The sequence below is a fragment of the Mus caroli genome, unplaced genomic scaffold, assembly GCF_978045245.1.
Source record: "Mus caroli unplaced genomic scaffold, Mus_caroli_1 scaffold_17, whole genome shotgun sequence".
Lineage (NCBI taxonomy): Eukaryota > Metazoa > Chordata > Mammalia > Rodentia > Muridae > Mus > Mus caroli.
Genome location: NW_028227272.1, coordinates 32311762 through 32333008, shown reverse-complemented (window position 1 = coordinate 32333008; position 21247 = coordinate 32311762). Strand labels below are relative to the sequence as shown.

The 21247-nt window shown below is 51.2% G+C and overlaps 1 protein-coding gene across 1 annotated transcript in view; it reads right to left on the bottom strand.

Annotated features, from left to right (window-relative positions):
* The window catches only part of Adcy5 (adenylate cyclase 5), a 149074-nt gene that overhangs the window by 15446 nt on the left and 112381 nt on the right, over positions 1–21247 (bottom strand). The window contains exons 5-12 of the mRNA XM_021184630.3: positions 19622–19749; positions 17700–17858; positions 16493–16634; positions 14170–14310; positions 10251–10273; positions 9428–9572; positions 8318–8415; positions 5141–5228 (exon numbers count right to left, since the gene is read on the bottom strand). Coding sequence (XP_021040289.1) covers positions 5141–5228; positions 8318–8415; positions 9428–9572; positions 10251–10273; positions 14170–14310; positions 16493–16634; positions 17700–17858; positions 19622–19749 — 924 coding nt within the window. The remainder of the gene's footprint in view (positions 1–5140; positions 5229–8317; positions 8416–9427; positions 9573–10250; positions 10274–14169; positions 14311–16492; positions 16635–17699; positions 17859–19621; positions 19750–21247) is intronic.

Here is a 21247-nt window from a genome sequence, read left to right as displayed (position 1 = left end):
GGAGGCAGGAAGCTTGTTCTCTGAGTTTGTCTGTGCTGTATGACCCTGAGCAAGCCACACGCCTTCTCTGAAGGCTGTCTGTTTGTCTGTCTGTCTGTCTGTAGGAGCACCTTAATTCTTTTGGTTAAGGAAAGTGGGCAAAGGCCTGTATCCATCCACAGCATCCCACAAGCCCTCAGCATCCCTGGGCATTTCGACAGAGTGTGCCAGGCCATGAGATCTATCTGTTACCTAACACTTGAGTGCTGACAGCTGACATCAGAAGCGACCTACCCCATACCCCCAAAAAAGAAAAAGAAAGAAAGAAAAACAGGTAAGTTAGATTTTATCAATTAAAAGATTGTGTGCAGAAAATAATTTCAAGAAAGCAAAGCAAGGGCTAACAAAGGTAAGAGGGTGATCAGAACACACACGGGTCACTGCAGGAACTGTGAGTGCTACTGTCCTGGAAATCCTGGGATGGTTTCTTGGAAATTAGGGACGAAATATCATATTTGACATTTCCACCTCTGGTTTTATACACAAAACTGCTGAAAGCGGGGACTTGAGCAGACACTTGGATGTCCAGGTTCACAGCTTCATTGTTCATGACAGGGTGAAGATGGACATGTATTCAAATGTCCATCAGCGAATAAGTGGTAAGCAAAATGTGCTGTGGCCACACCATGCACGCACTGAGCTGCAAGACAGGAGGCCGTGGGAGAGGGGAGGCTTGAACCTACTATGTTAAGTGAAAGAAGCCAGTCTCAAAGGCAACATACTGTATGAACCCATTCATATGGGATGAGGAGAACATGCAACCTCAGTGGACTAGTGGTTAGCAGTGAGGTTTCTTTCACAACATGCCGACCTCGCAGAGTCAGCGCATCTGTCGCCATGCACACCAATGCACTAAAGATTAGCGAATTACATGTTCATCCACCTTTATAAAGGGAAACATTGGGTATGTGACTTGATATCTTCATATAGCTTTCATTTTTTCCAGGTCTTGTTCCATCTCTTTGGGGCTGTGTATTCCTGGGGACAGTGCTAACTTTTGGGGACAGCGTTAATGTCTCTGAGCTTCAGCTCCCTTATCAGCGAGTAGGGAAGGGTGTCTCACAGAGAGGCCCGGGAGGCTCATTTGAGAATGCCTTGTAAGCTGTTACATGTAGTGGTTTGGATGAGGAATGTCCCTCACAGGCTCACACACCTGGTGCCTGGTTGGCATCTCTGTTTGGGAAGGCGGGCCAGTGAGGACAGATGGGCATGTCTGTTTCTGCTGCCATCGTCCCGCCCCCCTGCCCACCTCTCCTGAACCTCAGGGAAGTTGCAGTTAGATTAGGGACTGTGATAGCCCAAGAATTTCCCAGGCTGCAGTTAGGTTTCTATTGCTTTGATAAGTACTTTAAGAAGTAACCTGTGGATAAAGGGCTTCATTCATTTTACAGCTACAGTCTGTCACTGTCAGGGCAGGACCTCACTGAATGCGGCAGGAACTAAGGCAGGAACTGAAGCAGAGGCCATGGAGGAATACTGCTTACAGGCTTGCTCTCCATGGCTTCCTCAACCCACTGTCTTATACCATCCAGGAGTAGCTAACTGTCCAGGGCTGGTCCTGCCTACAGTGGGCTGGGTACTAATTAAGAAAATGTTTGACAGGTTGTCCTACAGGCCATTATGATGGACATATTTTCTCAATTGTAGTTCCCTTTCCCTGTGAATTAGCTTGCATGGTGTTGACAAAAAAAACTCAACAAGACTCAGTTGCGTAGCTGAGCGTTCCCACTGGCCTCTGTAGTCCGCTGAGCTATACCAGGCTCCTGTCAGTAAGCGCTTCTTGGCATCAGCAATAGTGTCTAGGTTTGGTGTCTGCAGATGGGATGGATCCCTAGGTAGAGCAGTTTCTGGATGGCCTTTCCTTTGCTTCACACTTTGTCTCTTCATTTCCTCTTGACAGGGGAGATTCTGGATTCATATTTTTGAGGTTGCCTTCTGAGCGAAGCTACACTGAAGCCCCATATGAAAAGAGGGCAATTGGAGTGTGGAGAAGGGAGCTCACGTCGCACAGGCCCGGGCTGCTTCCTAAGACGATATGCTACTACAAAGAGTCTGACAAAGCAGCTGGAGCCAGCACAGCAGGGAAGGGGCTGCACCCAAGACACGTGAGTAAGTGTGCTGTCACTGAAGGGGACCAAGATCTGGCTGGCTTATCTCACGCAGGGTTCAGAGAAGGGATTTTTGACCTCAGGAGAAGTAGCTGGATTCTCACTGCTTTGCCTCGCCCCCCCCCCGCCCCCACACACACACACACTGAGATTCTCTGCATCTGAGAGAGTGGAGAGGGACCTAGTATGGTTTTCTCCAAACATAGCGGGAATTCCAAGGGCAGGCAGGAGGGCTACATGCCAATTTGCCCTCAGTAATGGTGGCAGCCAAAAGCAGGTCTGGGGCTGTGGGGCTCTGAAAGCCGCTGATATCCTGAGAAGTGAGAGCAGACCTTGGGCCCAGGACTCAATCCACCTTCCCAGGAAGTCTGGTTGTCTGCGTACAGCATCAGGTGGATAACAGGAAGATGATGTGACCCAAGGTCAGCCAGAGCCCTTCCCACAGAGACGGGGAATTCTGGCACACGGGGAAGGCGGCCAAGCACTCAGTCCCGTCCTTGGGCATCTTTTGTTAAGAAGGACAAAGGGTGGACAATTTAGCGACGGAAGCTGAGCTGTTTGTGGGAGACGAGAAAGCCAACGAAATAAAGAAGCTGAACACAGCTGTCTGGCCCTTGTTCACAAGAGCCTGTGCCCAGAGTGACCACGGAATTGCCATATCAGAACACTGGGACCTCTCAAAAACTCTGGAAATCAGATGGGGGAAATTGATGCATTCTGGTAAAAGGAGAATTCTTCTCAAGGGAAAAGAGAGAGAAGAGCTACAGTCCATTCAGCTGCCGATCAATACCAGACAAGGGGATATGGTAACTGTTATTCCCTCCAACCCCAGCCAGCCTTGCAGGGACTCAGTAATAAGATGGTCCACATTCAGGGAAGGGCAGTCAATATTTCCTGCTATCTATCCAATGAAAGGATAGCCTTTTACATCATTTTGTTTTGGGACAGGATCTCATATAGCTCAGGCTAGCCTCAAACACACTGTGTAACCTAGAATGGCTGTGAAGTCCTGAGTCATTTACTTTCATCTGAGATTACAGGAACACACCACCATACCTGGCCACCTCTCACACACCTTAGTGCCCAGTCTGTTTTTAGACTGTACAAATATAAATGAGGGAGGAAGAAGAATTAAGCGGAAAGAATTCGTAATGGAATTGTTGCTCCCATTGGCTTCTGCCTCACAGAGTGGGGACAAAAGAGGAAAAGATGGCTGACCAGAGAAAGGGAGGCAGCAGGACCAAGGTGAGGACTCTTGTCTACCTGACTTGTGATCGCCAGCCCGGAGCAGCAGGTTCCAGACTTGACGAGATGTGGGGTTTTCTCAACACAAGTGCAGAGGAACTACATTCAGCTCCCAACAGCCACATAAGGCAGCTCACAACCACAGGCAACTTTAGCTCCAGGGAATCCATGGCCCGCTTCTGGCCTCTGAAGGTGCCCACATTCACATGCATGAGGGCAGGCTACATGAATGCCATTTTAAAAGGCAAGTCCCCTCACAAAAATATAATCTCTTTGAGATTTAGGGAAAAAACAAACTTTAAGAGTATTTTAGCTGTGGTGTGCTTTAAAATATTATTGTGACTTTTTTTTTTTTAAAGACAGATTATTATCACTAAATAGCTCAGACTAGTCTTGAATTCTGTCCTCTTGCCGCAGTCTCCCAGGTGCTAAGATGACAGACCTGTTCCAGAATGCTCAGTCTAACTGTAATGTTTTCTTATTGTTGTAGCAAAAAATACGACATATTTTGCCTTCTTAATGTGGCGTTTATTACAGGCTCAACATTGGGTGACCATTACTGCTGCCATTTCCGGAATTCTTTCGTCGCTCTGAGCGCACAGAAACACTTCCCCCTGAGCCACAACTCCCCATTCTGCCACCTCTAATCTACTTTCTGACTTACAAATTTGTCAGATAATTTCATTTTTGAAATGATACAGTATATGAATGGGGCCTCCTGGCTTCTCTCACTCAGCACTGTCTCCAGGGCTCATCCACACTGTAGCATGTGACAGGACATGGCTCTCCCATGCGCTCGAACACTGGTCCCTCACCATAGTGCCATATTTATGCCTTGTCATCTGATGATGGGCGTTGGGCTGCTTTCCCCTTTGGTTCCTGGGACAATTTGGTGCCTTACTGTTATATCCATGGTTTCAGACAGTAAGCTGTCTACTAGGACCAAACAGGCTAAGAGGCTTTGACAACTACACAGCCAAAGCAGGAACTGACTGAACAGGGAGCAGGAGGCTCACAGCCTTGAGGAAGGAGAGCCAGCACCCGCCCTTCAATACAGCGAGACACCCCCCATCCTCTCAGGAAGACAGACCCACCTTTACCTCACACATAATTCCTAAGGTCCCTGTTAGACCTGACAGATGTTCCACCAAGATTTTTGACTAGGAGGCAGCTAAGCAAATAGACTAGTGAAGGGCCCACTTTGGAGGATGGAGCGTCTTTGACTACCCACTGATGGAAATAATGGAAGGAGACAAAGGCTTGCTGGGAAAGGGGATAGCCTGGGGTCAAGTACTGTCTAGAGATACAGCCTAGACAGAGGACTAAGTATGCCCAAGAGAAAACCAAGATAAATCATACAACAGGAAGCCAGGCTCTTTGGTGTCCACCACGTGGCCATTCTAAAACTGTGCCTCAATGGAGTCATATGTATCTCTTATCTGTGTTCTCTAGACTTGTCTAATTTCAGACAGTGACCCTTCTCCACATGCATTCTCTACTGAACGCTCACTGACCAATCCACTGTCTCAGGCTCTGGATAGCGGCCCTCTTGTTCCATCTGACACTGACACAGCAATGGCAATCTTGTTGCAGAGATTAACAAGGGTTAATGAGGCAGCTGTAGGAACAGCCTAGTCTCCAGCTGGGTTTGCTGGAGTTGTGGATCAGTACCCTGTGATGCTCAGGCCTCAGCAATGGCCTCAGCCACTGGGAGGAAGCCGTCTGGGAGGCATGAGAGGGAGACTCACCTTCACACAGGCGTAGATCACAGACACAAACACCACCAAGGCCAGCAGCAGGAAACACGACAGGTAGAAACTCAGCATGAACAGGGAGCTAGGGGTGGAAGGGAGAGAAAGGGTGAGAAGGAGATGCATCCTGGTAGGAAGCCCACACCCGCCATGTCCCAGGACCCAGATCCCAGGGCCGCCCAACTGCTCCGTCCTTCCCAGTGTTCTCCAAGAAGAGCTCTTGTAGTGAGGGCCCATGCAGGACTGTGCTGCAATACAGTCCACATCTGCTCCTCCCACTCTCAGGCCACCATCTTGGGGGACCAGCTACCCACGGGACCCAGTGGAGGCAATCAGAGAATACTGGATCAACAGCTTGACTCTTAGCTATTCACAGCAGTGCTGCAGGAAGCATGGGAGAAGCAATCTTAAAAATCACCTGTTAATAACAGGGCCCAGAATGGGCCTGATAAATGGCTGTTCCATCAGCAGCCCAGACAACTCTTCATTGAGACAGTGTGATGTGTGTACCTTGCCAGTCTCCCTTTCCATTGCCAGGGTCCCTTTCCCACTCTTGCTCAGATTTTGCCTGATTCTTAGGCATTTCAACAAGGGAAGTGTCCTAGTCTTCTTGAGGAGAGAGCAGGGCAGAAAGCCTCAGACAGATGAGCTGCAGGTGCCTTTCCTTCCAGAACCAACCACTGCCCTCCTGCGGCCATAGCTCAGCCAGATGTAGCACACCCACAGGGCCGTAGTGGGTGGGGTGGCCTGGAGATGCCAGGTATTGTTGTCAGGCTGTGGGCTAGTGGAGGGGGGTACCACCTGCTACCCAGGAGGGTTCAACAGTGCCTCTGCTCCTGGCATCCACAGAAGCAGTGCTCGGCTGACTTCAACAAGAACAAGGGGAGAGTTCTCCAGAGGGAAAGAGAGAGCCTGAAAGTGGCTATTAAGGCTTCCCTAGAGGGCACAAGTGGAATGACCTGGGTCAACACCCTGACCAACTGGAGCTGTGGCCACAGGCAGGAATGAAGCTGGCATGGCCCCACCCCTGAGCCTTGCTGCCCTGTGGCAAAGGGACTTGTGCAGACTGTGTGCGGGATGGGCAGATATTGTCAATCACAATGGGACAAAGTGGGATAGTCATTGATGCACATCGTTATTACTTATTCCATGTCAACATAGAAAAACTAGGGCCGAATGGCAGGACCCACAGCCCCACCAGCTCTGAGCAGCCCCCATGGGAGGAATGGGCTGAGCTGTCCAGCCCGGGTGCAGCCAGCTCCCAGCATCTGGTTTTCACCTGAGGTGTTTTGACAGTCCACACACACACACACACATAAAGGGTATCTTCACACACAAATGCCATAAAAATCAAAGGTGTTAAGAAGGCAGAAGTCGGGCAAGCAAGATGGCTCAGTGGATAAAGGTGCTTGCCACCAAGCCTGACCACTGGAGCTCTATCCCTGGGACCCACATAGTAGAAGGAACAGAGCCAATCTCTGAAAGCTGTCTTTTGACCTCCACATGCTTTCAGTGGCTTATGCACATGTGTACACACTCAAGTGCGCACACAAGTGCGTACACACACATATAAATAGACACACAATAAATGTAATTTAAAAAACAAGCTTTTAAAAGAAGGCCAGTGGACAGCATGTACCTCCTCTGGGGAAGAATACCCTCCCCTCCCCCATGCTTGGGAGCATCACTGAAGTAACTTCAATCCAGACGGAGACCGTCAGACACACCCGAACTCTACAAACCACCTGGCAGGGTCACATTAGTCTTGCCAAGTTCACAAGAGACAAGCAAGGCTACAGAACTATCTCCAACTCTGGAAGGAGAAGGAGATGGATACAGCCAACTGCAGAGGGGGATCCCAGGCAGTGTGGCTCCTGGAACAGAAAAAGGGTACAAGGGGAAACTGAGGATTGGCCCAATGGTCTGCAGGCTGAGCATGGTTACTGTGCGAGCTTGCCTGTGACCATTGTGACTCCCTGAAGGAGGCTGCCAACACTAGGGAAAATACATAAGAGGCATGGGCAAGCTCACCGTGTGACTTTCCAGTTTCTCTATGGACCTACAATCATTCAAAAAGAAAGATAAAGTTTGGGAGGGAGGACACCTCAGATCAAGCATGGCATAGACGGCTGAACCACACGGAATGACGGATCCAGGACAAACCCTGGCTGTAAACTAGGAAGGTATCTGGGAATAGTTTTGGAAACTTGATATGGATGGGGTACCAGGTGATAGGAGGAGATGCATTAGTTTTGTTTGATATGAAGCCGCTATGCTTAAGGAGGAAGATGTCCTTAGAACAGCTGTCTATTGCTTATTGGGGAGAAATGTCCATAAGAGTTCATTTTTAAAAGTCAGAAAAAAAGCAAATGAAAAAGATACTGGAAAATACTAACTGCTGTTCTATATTAGGGGTGGGAGTTGACTTCCATGTGCTTGAATGATTTCACAGTAAAGAATTAAAATGCACACATATAAACATACCCATCATGAATACTCATATGCACACGCATACACAGGACAACACACTTCTCTCCTAGGTGGGACTCCTGTGAATGGCCGTCATTTAAACCTCATTTCAAAAGCTCTCTGCCTGCCTCTCAGTGGTCCTTAGTGACATGGTTAATTCTCCCCAAAGCTTGGGTGGGCCTCTCTGTGAAAAGCCTTCCTTGAAGCTCCTCCTTTGAAATTACACTCACTAGTAAAAAAAAAAAAATTACCTTTTGAAAATATATATGCATGTGTGTATGTATGTATGTATACATATACATACACACACACACACACACACACACACACACACACATATATATATATATATATATATATATATATATATATATATATATATATATATATGCAAGAGTCAAAGGTTACCTGGAAGCCAGAGCCAGAGTGTCAGATGCTCTGTGTGACTTAGGCAGGTATGACAGGAGGTGACAGATAGAAAGGAGTCTCTTGTGCAACTGAGAAGTGCCCAGTGAGGTCTTCACCCAGGTGTAAGCATTCACTCCCCAGCCCAGAGGCAGGACCCCTGATTGTCTAGATCCACAGAGGAAACTAAGAAGCCAGCCTCCCAGCCTGAGCAGGCTAGCAGACTTCCTCCTCTGTTCCCATCCCACTCCGACGGTCCTGCAGCCAGAAGAGGGAGTGTGAGCAGGAAAGAATACTTACCGGGGCACCATGGTGATCTGGACAAAGCAGATGAAGAGGAAAACAAGCGAGGCGCAGGCCACATAGGCACCAAATCGGTCATCCACCTGCTTGGAATACTGAGAAGAAACATGCATGGTGAGCTCCACCAGACCCTCCTACTGCCTGTGACGGTCCAGCCAATCCCACACACCCATCGCCCAAGACACCCTCCTCCATGACACGTGCAGACCAGAGCTGGGCTTACACAGAGGGCAGCCAGGGTAAATGCCCCTATGGTGGAGTTTATGTGACGGTGACCAAGAGACTTGGGACTGCTAATGAGACACTTTATGCCAGCTGGCCCACAGTCAACATATTTTATAATGGCCACTGCTGCAGACCATCACCACTCTCACAGGGCACCGAGTGGTCCCCAGTGGTCCCCAGACTGATTTGGTTTCTACGTCCAGGCAGCACTCACTCTCCCTTGGGGAGCTCAGGTGACTTATTCAAGGTCCCAACCCCCCAGTCTCACCTCCTCCCAGGACACCATCTAGCCACACAAATGCTCACCTTAGAAGGGACACACCCCTCAGGCCCACTTTCCATAACTTTGCTTTACTAGTCAGGCCTGCCTCACCTGATGTTGGCAGTGGCTGATGGGGGCACAGGAACACACAGGACAAAGGGAGGTGCCTGGTGGCCTGCTGAGCTCTTCAATTACAACCTAAGGTGGGACAAGGAGCTTCGAGGCCCTTCTAAAGCAGCACCTGGAGGTCCTGATGGATCCCAGGAAACTGGGTGGCTCAATGATCATAGTAATCATTATGTGCACAGCATTTACAATACACTCCCTGTGTGGTAGACACCACTGTATATGTTTGATACAGGCAGAACTCAGTTGTTCTTCACTCTGATCCTGATGTTGATATGCTAAATATCCCCAGATAAGGAAATTGAGGCACAGCAATAACGAGATGTATTCCTCCCAACCATGGAAATCTCCCCAGAACTCATCTCCTGGGGTCCTGGTGTGGCATCAGAGATTAAGACACTGGCACTGGAGGAGAGAGGAAGTCACCCTGTGGGCTGCCCTCTATGCCCTGCCTTGGGTCTGGCAAGGGCCCTCTCTCCTGATGCCATCCATACCTTCTTCTCTAAGTCAGGCTCCCTGAAGGTCAGGAGGAACTTGCGGACGTGTTCAGATCGCAGTCTGTCGATGCTCCTGGCATCGATGGCCCGACCCAGAAACTCGTCCACTTCATCCTCTGGGTTCGCACTTTCCTGTGCATTCCTGGAAAACCCGGGGCAGACATTGGCAAGCTGACACCCAGGGATGCTGTCATGTGGATAGCTCTGCTTGGCCATCTAGACTGACCAGAGACACCTGGCAGACCCCCAGTGAACTCTAACTTGGAAAGGGGTAGCAGGGACTGAGACCAGGCTGTGTTCTTAACAACTGCACATGACCGGAAGGTCCCTGAAGCTCAGAGGACTTTGCTGGCAATGTAGAGTATTATTGAAGATGATGCTGTTATTCAAACAGGTAAGCCTCTTTCTTTACTCTGTAGCTGTCTCCTCTTCCTGGAGCTAAGGCTAGGACAGGTGGGTGGAACTCCTCCCACAGGGACTATGGTTCATCTGCCACTTGAGCCATGAGTAGGACACTCTTGGGAAATAGGCTTATGGTGCTGAATTTAAAAATCTAATTTCTCAAGGTAGAACCTGTTCTTTGAGCATAGTTTCTAGCACTCGTAAGAACTGGGAAGCATAAGAGGAGGAAGAAGATGTTCCCTCCAGATACTGGGCACATCCAAGCCCTGCTGCCGGTGTGCATGGTCTGCATTTCCCTAAGGGAGCCATGCGGGGGCGAGCACAGCCTCCTGGGCTACTGCTCCAGCCACGGCTGAACATCTGTCACGTGAATGAGCCAAGGGGGAAGGAGGAAAAAAACAATGGACACACTACTCACTTGTCCTTGGGGTCCTCAAAGCCCTAAAAGAGAAGGAGAGAGGAACAGAGGACGTGAGACCAGCAAGCAAGGAGCACACACAAGCCTGAGCAGCCACAGAGTCCAGCACGGTGGCTCTCTGCCATTGACCGCTGCGATAAACAGAAGTACAGCTCCCTCCTCCCTTCCCTTGGTAAACATAGCAGGGTCCTTCTGATGGGTGGCACAGGCTCTGTGCTAGGTGCCAGGAGCATTGAGCTTGTTCTCTCCGCTGGCACCCTTCATCTCCCCACCATGACTCCTTATGTTTCTCAGACCTTCCCTCCTTCCTGTTGGTCCTTGGCTTGGAGAGAAATGGCTGAGATGCTCAGAACTTTACACCTGTCCACACTTGCCAACCCATGCGTGCACACACTGATCACAAAAATCCTCCAGGAAGCCAGAAGCCTCCCACCCCAAACAGCTCAGTTATGGTTATCTACAACCACTTACATAGTATCTTGGAACCAATGTGTTCTTGCGAGGCTAGTGCTGACCGGATATAGGAGGGAAGGAGCCCATATGCTACACCTGTAGGGTCTGAGTACCTTTCTGTGGTTCAAGTCTGCAAGCCCAGGGAGAGGGTTAAACCCTCACAGACAGATGTCAACCACACAGCCTGCCTCAGAGGTAATCACTAAAGATACAAACTATCAGAGTCTGAGTGCCATAATAGGACTAGGAGTGGGGGGGGGTCCCTGTGATGGAAGGCGGTGAAGGTGATAGGTAGCCCTAGACTTGCAGATAAAATACAAACTGCCAGAGCAGGCCCGGAGGAGCACCTCTCAGGGAGCACTAGTTAGCAAATGGGGAGTTCGGCAAGCACTGAGTGAACTGGAAGTCCAAACAGATCCCGACCCATTTCATTCTGAGAACCTGGCTTGGCAGACCCCAGGAAGGACTTCCTCATGAGCCAGGGCTGGGAGGTGCTGAACAGACATGGCAGTCCCGTGCCATGGAAGCCGCTAGGGGGTTCCCTGCTGTCACTCTGACCTGCACCTAGGTGCCTACACCTAGTCTAGGATGGCCTGCCACTCAGTCAGTTTGTCTGCTCAGACCAGCCCGATCCTTCTCCTCATCCCCTGAGAATCATCCCACCCTCTCTTTAGACTGTAGGGATCTCCGGATCTCCCAGCTGTGGAAGTGGATGTCACGCAGCTGAGCATCTTGTCTGGGGACGGGCCCATGCCTGTGCTTTCCTCATGACCCCTCAATGAGCCCAGCACAGCCAGAGCAGAGACGGGCAGGCAAGCTGTCTTCAAGATGCCGATGTGAGGCTCCAGATCATGGAGTTCCATCCCATGAGTCAGCCAAAACTATACAACTGGGAACAGTGGTACTGTACATATGCAGGCCCATCTCCACAGATCAAAAGTACCCTGACGTGCCCGCCTCCTAGCCACTGTGGAGGACACACTTTCTTTCCTGTTCCGGGAAGAGAGCTGGATTGAACCTCAGCACCCAGGGGATGCCATGCCATGTTGGCGTAGACAGTGCAGGATCCACTGAAGGTGGTGTGCAGTGATAGCAGGGGAGAAGGCATTGTTAGCAATCAAACAGCTCGGCACTGCCACTAAGAACAGGCCAGGGCTGGGCTGTGGCTCAGGGCTGGACACAAACCCATATGGGTTCCATCTCTAGCACTTCCACCCACCTACCCACCCGTGCACCTAAACCTCAGTCTAGTGAACTGGGCACACTCCTCTCTCCACGCTCACCCACACTAAGACAGCATTGCTCCATCCCGCTCGGCCTGCTGGTCCCGGCAGGGCAAAGCCCTGTCCTTGGCTTAATCACACAAGCTCAGCTCACATTCCTCTCCCTGTCAGCCCTTTATTAATACACAACCTTAAAGCCTTGGCAAGGTGTGCACTCAAGCACAGAAGCCTGGCTCAGCACAGCGTTTGGAAAGCTGAGGAAAAGCTCAATAAAGATTCCAACAGAACTACTGACCACAGATTAGTACCTTTCTCCCTGCTGTTACTGCTCATCGAATCCAAACCGTCCATCTTCAGTGGGCTAGTTTTTGGTTTTGTGTATTTTCTGATGCTGTTTTATTTTTGTTGTTTTTGTTTTTAACTCACCCATGTGCCAGAACAGGTAAAAGTGCTCTTTTTGCATCTTCCCCCAAAGATTTCTGGGAAGCTTTAATACCAAAGCTAACAGCTGCCAGGACAGCCGCTGGAACTGTCCCCACCCCCAGCCCAGACTCCCCATGGGACAAGCCGGAGTTGGTGAGACAAGGCTTTGATGCCACTGTCCCCAGGGAACACTGTGCCCAGGCAGCATGGGCACCTTGTTCTGCACAATCTTCCTCCCCGCTGCGTGAAGCAATTAACACCCAGGAGCCTCCCCTGCAGAGTGGCCTCCACTGGAGACATCCCTTCCCTCGCAGCCCCTACTGCTAATTCTTCTAGAGCGCCTTGTCCTAACGGTGATAAATGTGCCTGCCTAAGGAGGACTCACAGCCCAGACTGTAGGAAATAAACTGAGGTTGCAGGTTTGTCCGAATGTCACTGAAAAATCACCTCCAGGGCATCGGCTTCCCACCAGGCTACTTTCCTGCCTGCTGGCTATTACCTTCTTCCTCTGTACCTCTAAGTCCCCGCTCTTGTTATCTCTTCCTACTCCAGACTCCCCTCCATCCTTCTGTCCTTCCCTCTCCTAACACACACACACACACACACACACACACACACACACACACACCACCACCATCACCACCACCACCACCAACAACAACAACAACAACTATAACAAACAGACAAATTCCCCAAAGCTTGGTCCATATGGGCTCAGAGTCAGAGTCTATGAGAGATTATTAAAGAGAAGGCAGCAACAGGGAGGGGTGGACACCGATCTTTGCTTTGTGGAAGCATTTGGAGGGCCCAGCAGGTTGTGTTGGTGTGGATCAGGTCTGTGGACATCCAGGTTCAAAGCCTTGAATAAGGCCAGGCCTCTCCTGACTTCTCTTGTAACAACAGTGTACAGGTTTTTAATGGAGGTCTGGACTTCCGCTTTTCTTGCTGTCCCTTCCTCGAGGCCTCTGGCTCTTGCCCGCTTTAGTCCCATGGGTCTGTCTCATCCCCTTGGCTCTATCTATACCTCCTCTGGTCTGTACCCTGATCATTATTGCCAGCAGCCTGCTTCAGCTTACTCACAGTGACCACAACCCTGCCCTTAGCCCTGAGCCTCATTATCCCTCCTTCCTGACCTGAGCAGTGTCCCCAGGAGTGGGGGCTGAGGTCTGGGCAGAAAATGGCAGTACTGACATTGCCACTTGGCTTTTGGTGATCCCTCTTTGCTCTCTATGAACCAGCACCACATCCTATATTATATTTGGGGTGAGCTAGGGGTGTGTGTCCCCACCCCCAAGAAGGCAAGGTGCCTTGGGTGGCTATATGACCTACGGCCTGACACTCCTGTTAAAAGGTTGGCATTAGTGGGGGTGGGGTGAGTTTCTCAGCACAGAAGCAAAGGGGGCCATCACCAGGCACTTGCCAAAAAGCACCAGGATGGTTTCTGGGCAGCTAGAATAAGGAATATGCTTCCAATTGCTTGGGGAATGTGATAAGGGCTAGAAGGGGCTGGGGAGGGCAGTGTCACCCAGCTCCATGGTGTCTCAGCTGTCAGTACTGAGGCTGCTGGAAGCCCTAGTGGCATGCTGAGTCTGAGCAGCCAAACCAACAAGCTCTGCCCAGAGGGAGGGAAGGGCACTGTTGCTATGTCCCCAAGCCATGGGATAGTAGGACACATGGTCCAGAACTGGTCTAGGGTTGGGTGTTTTATATTCCAGCCTAAAGTCAGGGTGACCCCTACTCACCTCCCTTCTAGATTCCCCTCAGGCTCAGGGACAGCCTTCCTCCCCAGCCCCAGGAGCATCCTGCCACCAGAAACTCACCATCCTCTTCATCTCCTTGGACACCTGGTTGCCGCCCAAGTGGTTGTAGAAGGGGCGCTCGGCTCCCCAGTGAGGCGGATTGTGTCCGATGGAGTTGGTTCTCTGGCGGTTCATCTTGGCGATCATGGCCTTCTCTTCTTTCTGGAGAGCAACAGAGACACCTCAGTGTGTGGGCAGAGGAAATGGGAGAACCCCAGTGGACACATAGCCTCACTCCTCTCAGGAACAAGAATCTAGCCGGGCAGGGTGAGAAACAGCTGCCCTGAAACCTGCTTCCCCAAAGTCTGGGATACTTGGCACAGACACTTGTAAGAGCTGTCTCATGAGGAAGAAATAGGTGCAGGAGATGCCTGTGGCTTGCAAGAAGTGCTCCCTACAAGTCTGAGTGCAAGATTCTGTCCTGGAACTTTTCAATCCCAATAGCCCAACCTTCTCCTCTGTTCCCCCCATTGAAGGCTGAGCTCCCTAAGTCCTAACAGATGTGCTGCATCATGCAGTCTGCCCTCCCTCTAACAGGAGGGGAAGGGTACTCCATGGAAGGTTGATCTTCCTTTCCAGTCTCCCAGGTAGCCAGGCCAGCTTGTACCACGGGCTCCATCCCTGGCAGGTTCTCCTCCTGGAACATGAGGTTCAACATCTATTAGGGCTCTGCTTATAGCTTCATGAATGGGTAGAACCTGGGATGAAGGCATCCAGAGGCTGATGGAGGGAGAAGGGCCCTAGACTCCAGTATTTACTTCTTCTCGGGTCTGTCAGCAGAATAGACCTCTGCTGCTTTAAAAAGCAGCTCTCAGACCCCTGCCATGGAGTTATCACAAGTCAGGGACAAGCGAGACTCAGCCAGCTACCCATGAGCAAACACTCCTTAAGCATCCGTCTGCCTTTCTGTTGTTCTGAACGGGCATCAGAGGTAGGATGTTTGATGCAGGGTTTAAGGGGACACTTAGCCTTCTCGAGGTCACACTTCCAGGGACTGGGCTGTCACCCCATTGGTCTGCCTCTCCTTCCTGCCTTTTGTACTAGCGGCTGACTGTAGGAACCAAGACCCAGAGGGCTCAAGGCAGGATGAAGGCTAGCCGCCTATGCCGCAGAGACTGGGAGGAGGGGTAATGGAAGGGCTGGAGAAGACCTCAGAGTTCATTCATACTCTGGTGGTGAACAAGCATGTGTTTAGGAGATTGCTCTAAAGTGTGGCTCTCCTCCCACACCCTTGCTGCTGCTGCTGGAGTACCTGATCAGCCAGAACCCCTTTTTAGGTACAGGTCAAGGTGTCCTCCTGCTCCCCCTAACCCCACCCACACCCCCCATGGATGGGCAGTGTCTTCTCTGCCCTGCCTCTCCTTAGAAACTGACTGCCTCCATCCAGGCCTCTCCTGGACTGGCTTACATAGTTTTACTTTCCACACTAACTCCTTAAGCAACAGGGAGTTTTTCTCTACCAAAGGACTGGCCACCAGATAAACTCAGTGGGAGGGCACAGCAGGGTGTTCTAAAGGAGGGAGAAACAGAAAATGCCCCATTTGCTTTAGAAATTAAGAACGCAGAACACAACGCTATTAAAAATAGAACTGAGGCCTGCTAATAATTTAGTTTTATCCTTTGGCAGATGTGGGCTGAGACAAAGGGGAAACAAGAAAGAAACCAGAAGGTGAAAAGTTTCAAGGAACAAAGACTCAGGGGCCAGCTAGACGGCTTAGCCTGTAAAGGGGCTTGCTGCCAAGCCTGACAACTGGGGTTCAGTCCTCAGGCGCTAGCAGGGTGAAAGGAGAGAACTGATTCCTCCAAGTTGTCCTCTGACCTTCACACACATGCCATGGCATGCACACTCTCACATACATATATGTACACACAATGCCCAGAAAGCAAATATATATATATTACATTTTTAAAAGCAAGCAGTTGATGCAGGCTGAGGCATCAAAAAATATATCCACCAGAGGGAGTGAGAAAAACACAAGAGTGAGAATTGACAGCCAACTAGGAAAGAGAGGAGGAGAGAGGAGAAGAGACAAACCCCAGAGGCAGAGGAGATTCCTCAGCTTCTCCACTCCGTCCCCTGCACCCTGAGGTAGCCTTCCCTGCTCACTGATCTGAGGCCTATGGTGGTTTTTTTTTTTTTTTCAACTGAAGTGGGATGAAAATATCCCCTCTCCCCCTCAGCTTTGCCCGGACTCACGCTCAGGCCCTTTCTGAGAGACAGGAGGCAACACTGGGGAACTAATGACTTCCCTCAGGGAAAGGAGAGGAGAGCAGGCCATGAAAAGGTTCCCATCCAAAAGACTGGGGCTCCCTTCTCCCCCCCCCCCAGGGCCTGCCCACCTACCCGCTTCTGGGTACAGCTCAGGATGAGGAAGGTCTCAATGCTGTGCTCCTTGAGGTAGGCATTGCGATCGCCACCACAGCCTGGCTCCACCTCATAGTCCCCATTCAGGTAGTTGAGTGTGGCCTTGGTGATGTGGATGCGGCTACAGTGGGGGAAGGGCAGAAGCGTGAGCTGAGAACTGAAGCCCTGCCCTGATGTCATTCATACCTCGAGGCCCCAGCTCTGGCTCCAATGGCAGCCCACCTTACATGTGACAGACAGGACACTCCCAGGTCATTTCCAGTGCTAGCCCACAGCACCCAGACCCTCCCATGCCTCACCCAGCATGACTGAGTTTGCGGCAGCCTACCTAAGGAACATGCCTCTGATCTTACGAATCTCTTTTCTTTTTTTAAGATGGATTTATTATGTATTCATGCAGGCCAGAAGAGGGCACCAGATTACATTATAGATGGTTATGAGCCACCACACGGTTGCTGGGAGTTGAACTCAGTATCTTTGAAAGAGCAGTCAGTGCTCTTAACCTCTAAACCACCTCTCTAGCCCCACCCACCTCATTCTTGCTCAGAAGCCAGCAACAGTTCCTGCCACTACAAGCTGGAGTCTGAATCCCCAGCCTGACATCCAGGTCCCTCCTAGCCACTGGCTGCCCCTAAAAACTATCTGAGCTACTTCTATCCACTGTGTCTTCCCACATCTGTGTCTTTCCCACATCATTCCTGCCCACTTTGGCCTGACCTTTCTGTCCAGGTATCCACTCCCGCTTTCAAAGTCCTGTAGGTTACTGGTCTCTCTCCTCTGAAATAGCTTGCTCTCTACCACAGTTCACAAGCCACCGTTTATCACATAGGACTTGGTCAAAGGCTTGGAAGGTTAAGACAATGTTCTCTACGGCTCGTGCATAGAGTATGGTGATTTGCACTTCCCTGCTTGCTTGCTTGCTTGCTTGCTTGCCGTGCTTTGGGTTGAATCCAGGATCTTATGCATATTAGGTTGGTTAAGCTACACTCACAGCCCCCTCCCCATTCCCTCCTTGTGCACTTGTGTGTGTGCTCACACACACAAAATCTCTTAATCCCATCTGCTCCAGTGTGTCTGCTCCTCTTCCTGCCTCCTCCACTCCCACATCATGACAGCCTCTTCTGAGAGAGAGTGAGTAGGAAAGGAATTTTGGGTCTCTACCTGTACCTCCCCCGCCCCCACTTACCCTGCCTTGCCACCAGCTTCCATGTGGTTGGCCAGAGTGACATCGTTAGACCACACGTCGAATTGCCACTTTCTGAGACCAAGGACACCGCAGTGTACTCTCCCGCTGTGAATTCCCACACGCATGTTCACGTTCACCCCTGTCACCTCCCGGACCAACCTGGGGATGAAGCAGGGGTAAGGCTGGGAGAGGGTCAGGGGCTAGGCATACAGAGCAGGGGTGAGGCTGGAAGGAGGGGCTGGGGTGAAAGGGGAGTTGGGAGGTGCAGGGGTCAAAGATGCATTTCTCTCTGGTCCATCCTAAATAGTCTAAACCGGTCAACCTGAAGGGGCCAGGCAGCAGGTATTTGCTTGCATATTCAGGTTAACCAGGGAAGTGCAATTTCTGTCTTGGCCACAAGGTGGCGAGGTGCTGCACACTAAAACCAAGTGTGCCTCCTCCCATCCCCCATCCGTATTCACCCAGCTACCTCCATTACCACTGCCACTGTCAATCTGACTGCTTGGAGCACTCAAGATAGACTGTTGCACTATCTTGAGCCCATAGTCACTCCAACCCCTAATCATACAATGCTCTGGAGGCAAGGCAGACTGGCAAGGTAGACTAGATGGTCCCCCCCCCCCCCCCCAAGGTTGATTGACTGGATAGTGGCACTTCTTTTAGAGAAGGATCTTTACATGGGTTTCATGGTGAGGGTGGGGGTGGGGGTGGGGCTGTAGGAGGGCATAGGAGATGAGCCTGGGGAAGTGCAGAGAACTCAGGTGCCCTTTGAGTTACAGGACATCGTGGTCCCAGCCACAGTTCCAAGGGCACAAGAGTCCCAGTAGATGGGGTGGGCCCTTTATAATCTCCTATGCTGAGGGAGAGCTCTCCACCTGTATCTGGGGCTCGAGGTCTGCTTAGGGTCTGCAGAAGTCATTCAAGAGATGGGGAAGGGTCAGTACAGAGTTTGCACTTTTTAGAAACCACCCTTCCCTGATTCAGCAAGTGGTGAGATTTGGTTAAGTCAAACTTGGTCCCGTGGGCAGGCTCACCCCTCACTCTGCCTAACTGCAGGAAAGACTGGGGACTCCTCTCTTGTCCTGGGATCAGCTCCCATCCTCACTGGAGCAGTCCCTTCTGTCCAGAGATGCCTGAGGACACTCCCTTGAGGATAAGGACAGCTCGCCCTATTGTTTCTCTTTGCTGTGGAGCTAACAGCTTCCTGGCGCTTTTCAGTCTCCTCAGTGGGACCTGCTTCTCTCTGCAGGGGCTGAGTCTCAGAGCAGTCAGGCCTTCCCATCCAGCACTGGCTGGCTGTTGGAGGACAGTTGGTAGAAGTGACTGTAACAAACAAAGGCCCTAACCACCTTCCTGTTCGGCCGCTCTGACCTCTGACCTTACCATGTTTCACTTTTGTCACCATTCAGACCATTTCTAAAGTACAAAGTAACTGCATACTTCCCCTGATCCAGAGCCCCGGCTGGTTGTGCACACTTTTCAATAACGACAGGCTCCCTCCATGGCCAGGAACAACCAAGCCTAGCCCGAGCTCCTTCTGCTATTGCTCACAAGGATACATCATGGGCCATTGAATCCCTAGAGAGCTCCCTAGCCCAGAAGAGCCTTACTCTCCCACCTAGGAGTACAGCTCCTAGGTTTTTACAACAGGAACGGGGTGTGGGGACAGGTGAGGTTTTATAGGACAGCCCATTGGCTCAGGACTCCTCCTGCCGGCTCTCCTTCACTTTGAGCCTCCCTTCCTCATGCCTCCTTCGGGAAAGCCAGGAGCCCCGGAGCAGAGATGGAAGGTGAGGCACAGAACTAGCCGGCAGCCTAGCTGGGGGCCCTGGGTGCACCCCACTCTTTCCCTCCCTCCATCAGTTACTACAGAAGACAGTGGCTTGGTTCCCTGGGGATAAAGCCCAGAGGTAAGCACTTACGAGATGGCCTCGATCATGTCCATTCCCATCTCCACGCAGCAGTGGGCGTGGTCGGCTCTGGCTTCAGGCAGCCCCGAGACACAGTAGTAACAATCCCCGAGGATCTTAATTCGTAAACAGTGATTCTCCTGGAAAGCAAATTAGTTTAAAAAACCCAAACTAGTGGGAAAGAGAGTGGGAGGGAAAGAAATGAGAAACAGAGAGTCACTCATCCTTGGAGTAAGCTGCCTGCCAGAGAAGTGGGCACAATTCTGTTGTCAGGGCAGGGCAGTCAGTCTTATAGGAGAGGTGGGACAGGGAGAGCAAAGACTAGGAGACAGGCACTGTAGCCCTTAAGGAGGCACCACAGCCTAGGAGCTCTTCCCTCTTCCCTCCCCACCCCTCCCCTCCCCTCCCCTCCCCTTCTTTCTCTTCTCTTCTCTTCTCTTCTCTTCTCTTCTCTTCTCTTCTCTTCTCTTCTCTTCTCTTCTCTTCTCCCCTCCCTTCCCCTTCCCTCTCTCTTCTCCTCTCCTCTCCCCTCCCTCCCCTCCCCTCCCCTCTCCCCTCACCCTTCCTTTCCTCCCCTCTCTCCTCTCCTCCCCTCTCTCCTCTCTTCCCTCCTCTCCTCTCCCCTCCTCTCCTCCCCTCTCTCATTTCCTCTCCCCTCCACTCTTTTTCTTTTTGGGGGGACAAGCATCTCAGGTCCCACTCCTTACCCCAGAAGCAGACCCTGACCCCTATAACTCTATCAACAGTTTTAAACCTTCTTATTAAAAAAAAAAAGACTGAAGCAGGCAGAAACAAACTTGAGCCAAAACCCCACATGACCCTCAGGCCTGCCTGAGATGTTTGTCAAAGGGAATGTTCAGCTTTGCCAGTAAACACATGAGCGAGCGCCAAGAAGCCGGCAGAGTTCAGCACCTGCTGCTGCTGCCACCACTACTTTGAGGCAGGTGCCAAGGGCAGGGAGGCGGGTCAACACCAACGCCTAACTGGGAGTGAGATGGCCGGCCATTGTGATCAGGTACAGCAGATGCCTGAATCTGACCCTGTGCTACTCCATGAAGCTGGGACAGTGGAAGACAGGTGCCTGTGAAGTCCACCCAACACTCAGATGACAACCATGCCCCCATCTACCTTGTTCAACATCAGTGATGGGAAACTACCATCGAGCACCCGCAAAGGCCCCAGAAAGCCCCGATCACAGTAGTCACTTGTCCACAGTCTGCCCATAAACAGGGTGCCAGTGGGCAGACACTGTAGTCGGTGGATACGTACCTGACAGGACCCCACAAAGGCTCAGTCTGGGCAAGAATGAGTGGAAACAGAGAGAGACCTACGGGGTGAGTGTCTTGGTTGCCACTCCCTGCTATGAGGGGGTCACTTCCACTTTTGTCCAAGTGCTGGCGAACCCTCTTTCTGGAAGCCTCTAGGGACTGTACCCAGCTGCTTACAGGGCAGGTAGGGATTCAGATTCCATCCCTCAGCCAGCCTCACCAGGAATGCAGCTGTGTGTGCCCACACGTGATGTGGCACCTGACATGCCCAGGTAAACAGATTCCGCTGCAGGCTTAGGCGCTATGCCCTGCAGGCAGGCATGGAGATAGACCTCCCTTTACATTCCCTCACAGCCAGGGGTGATGTCTC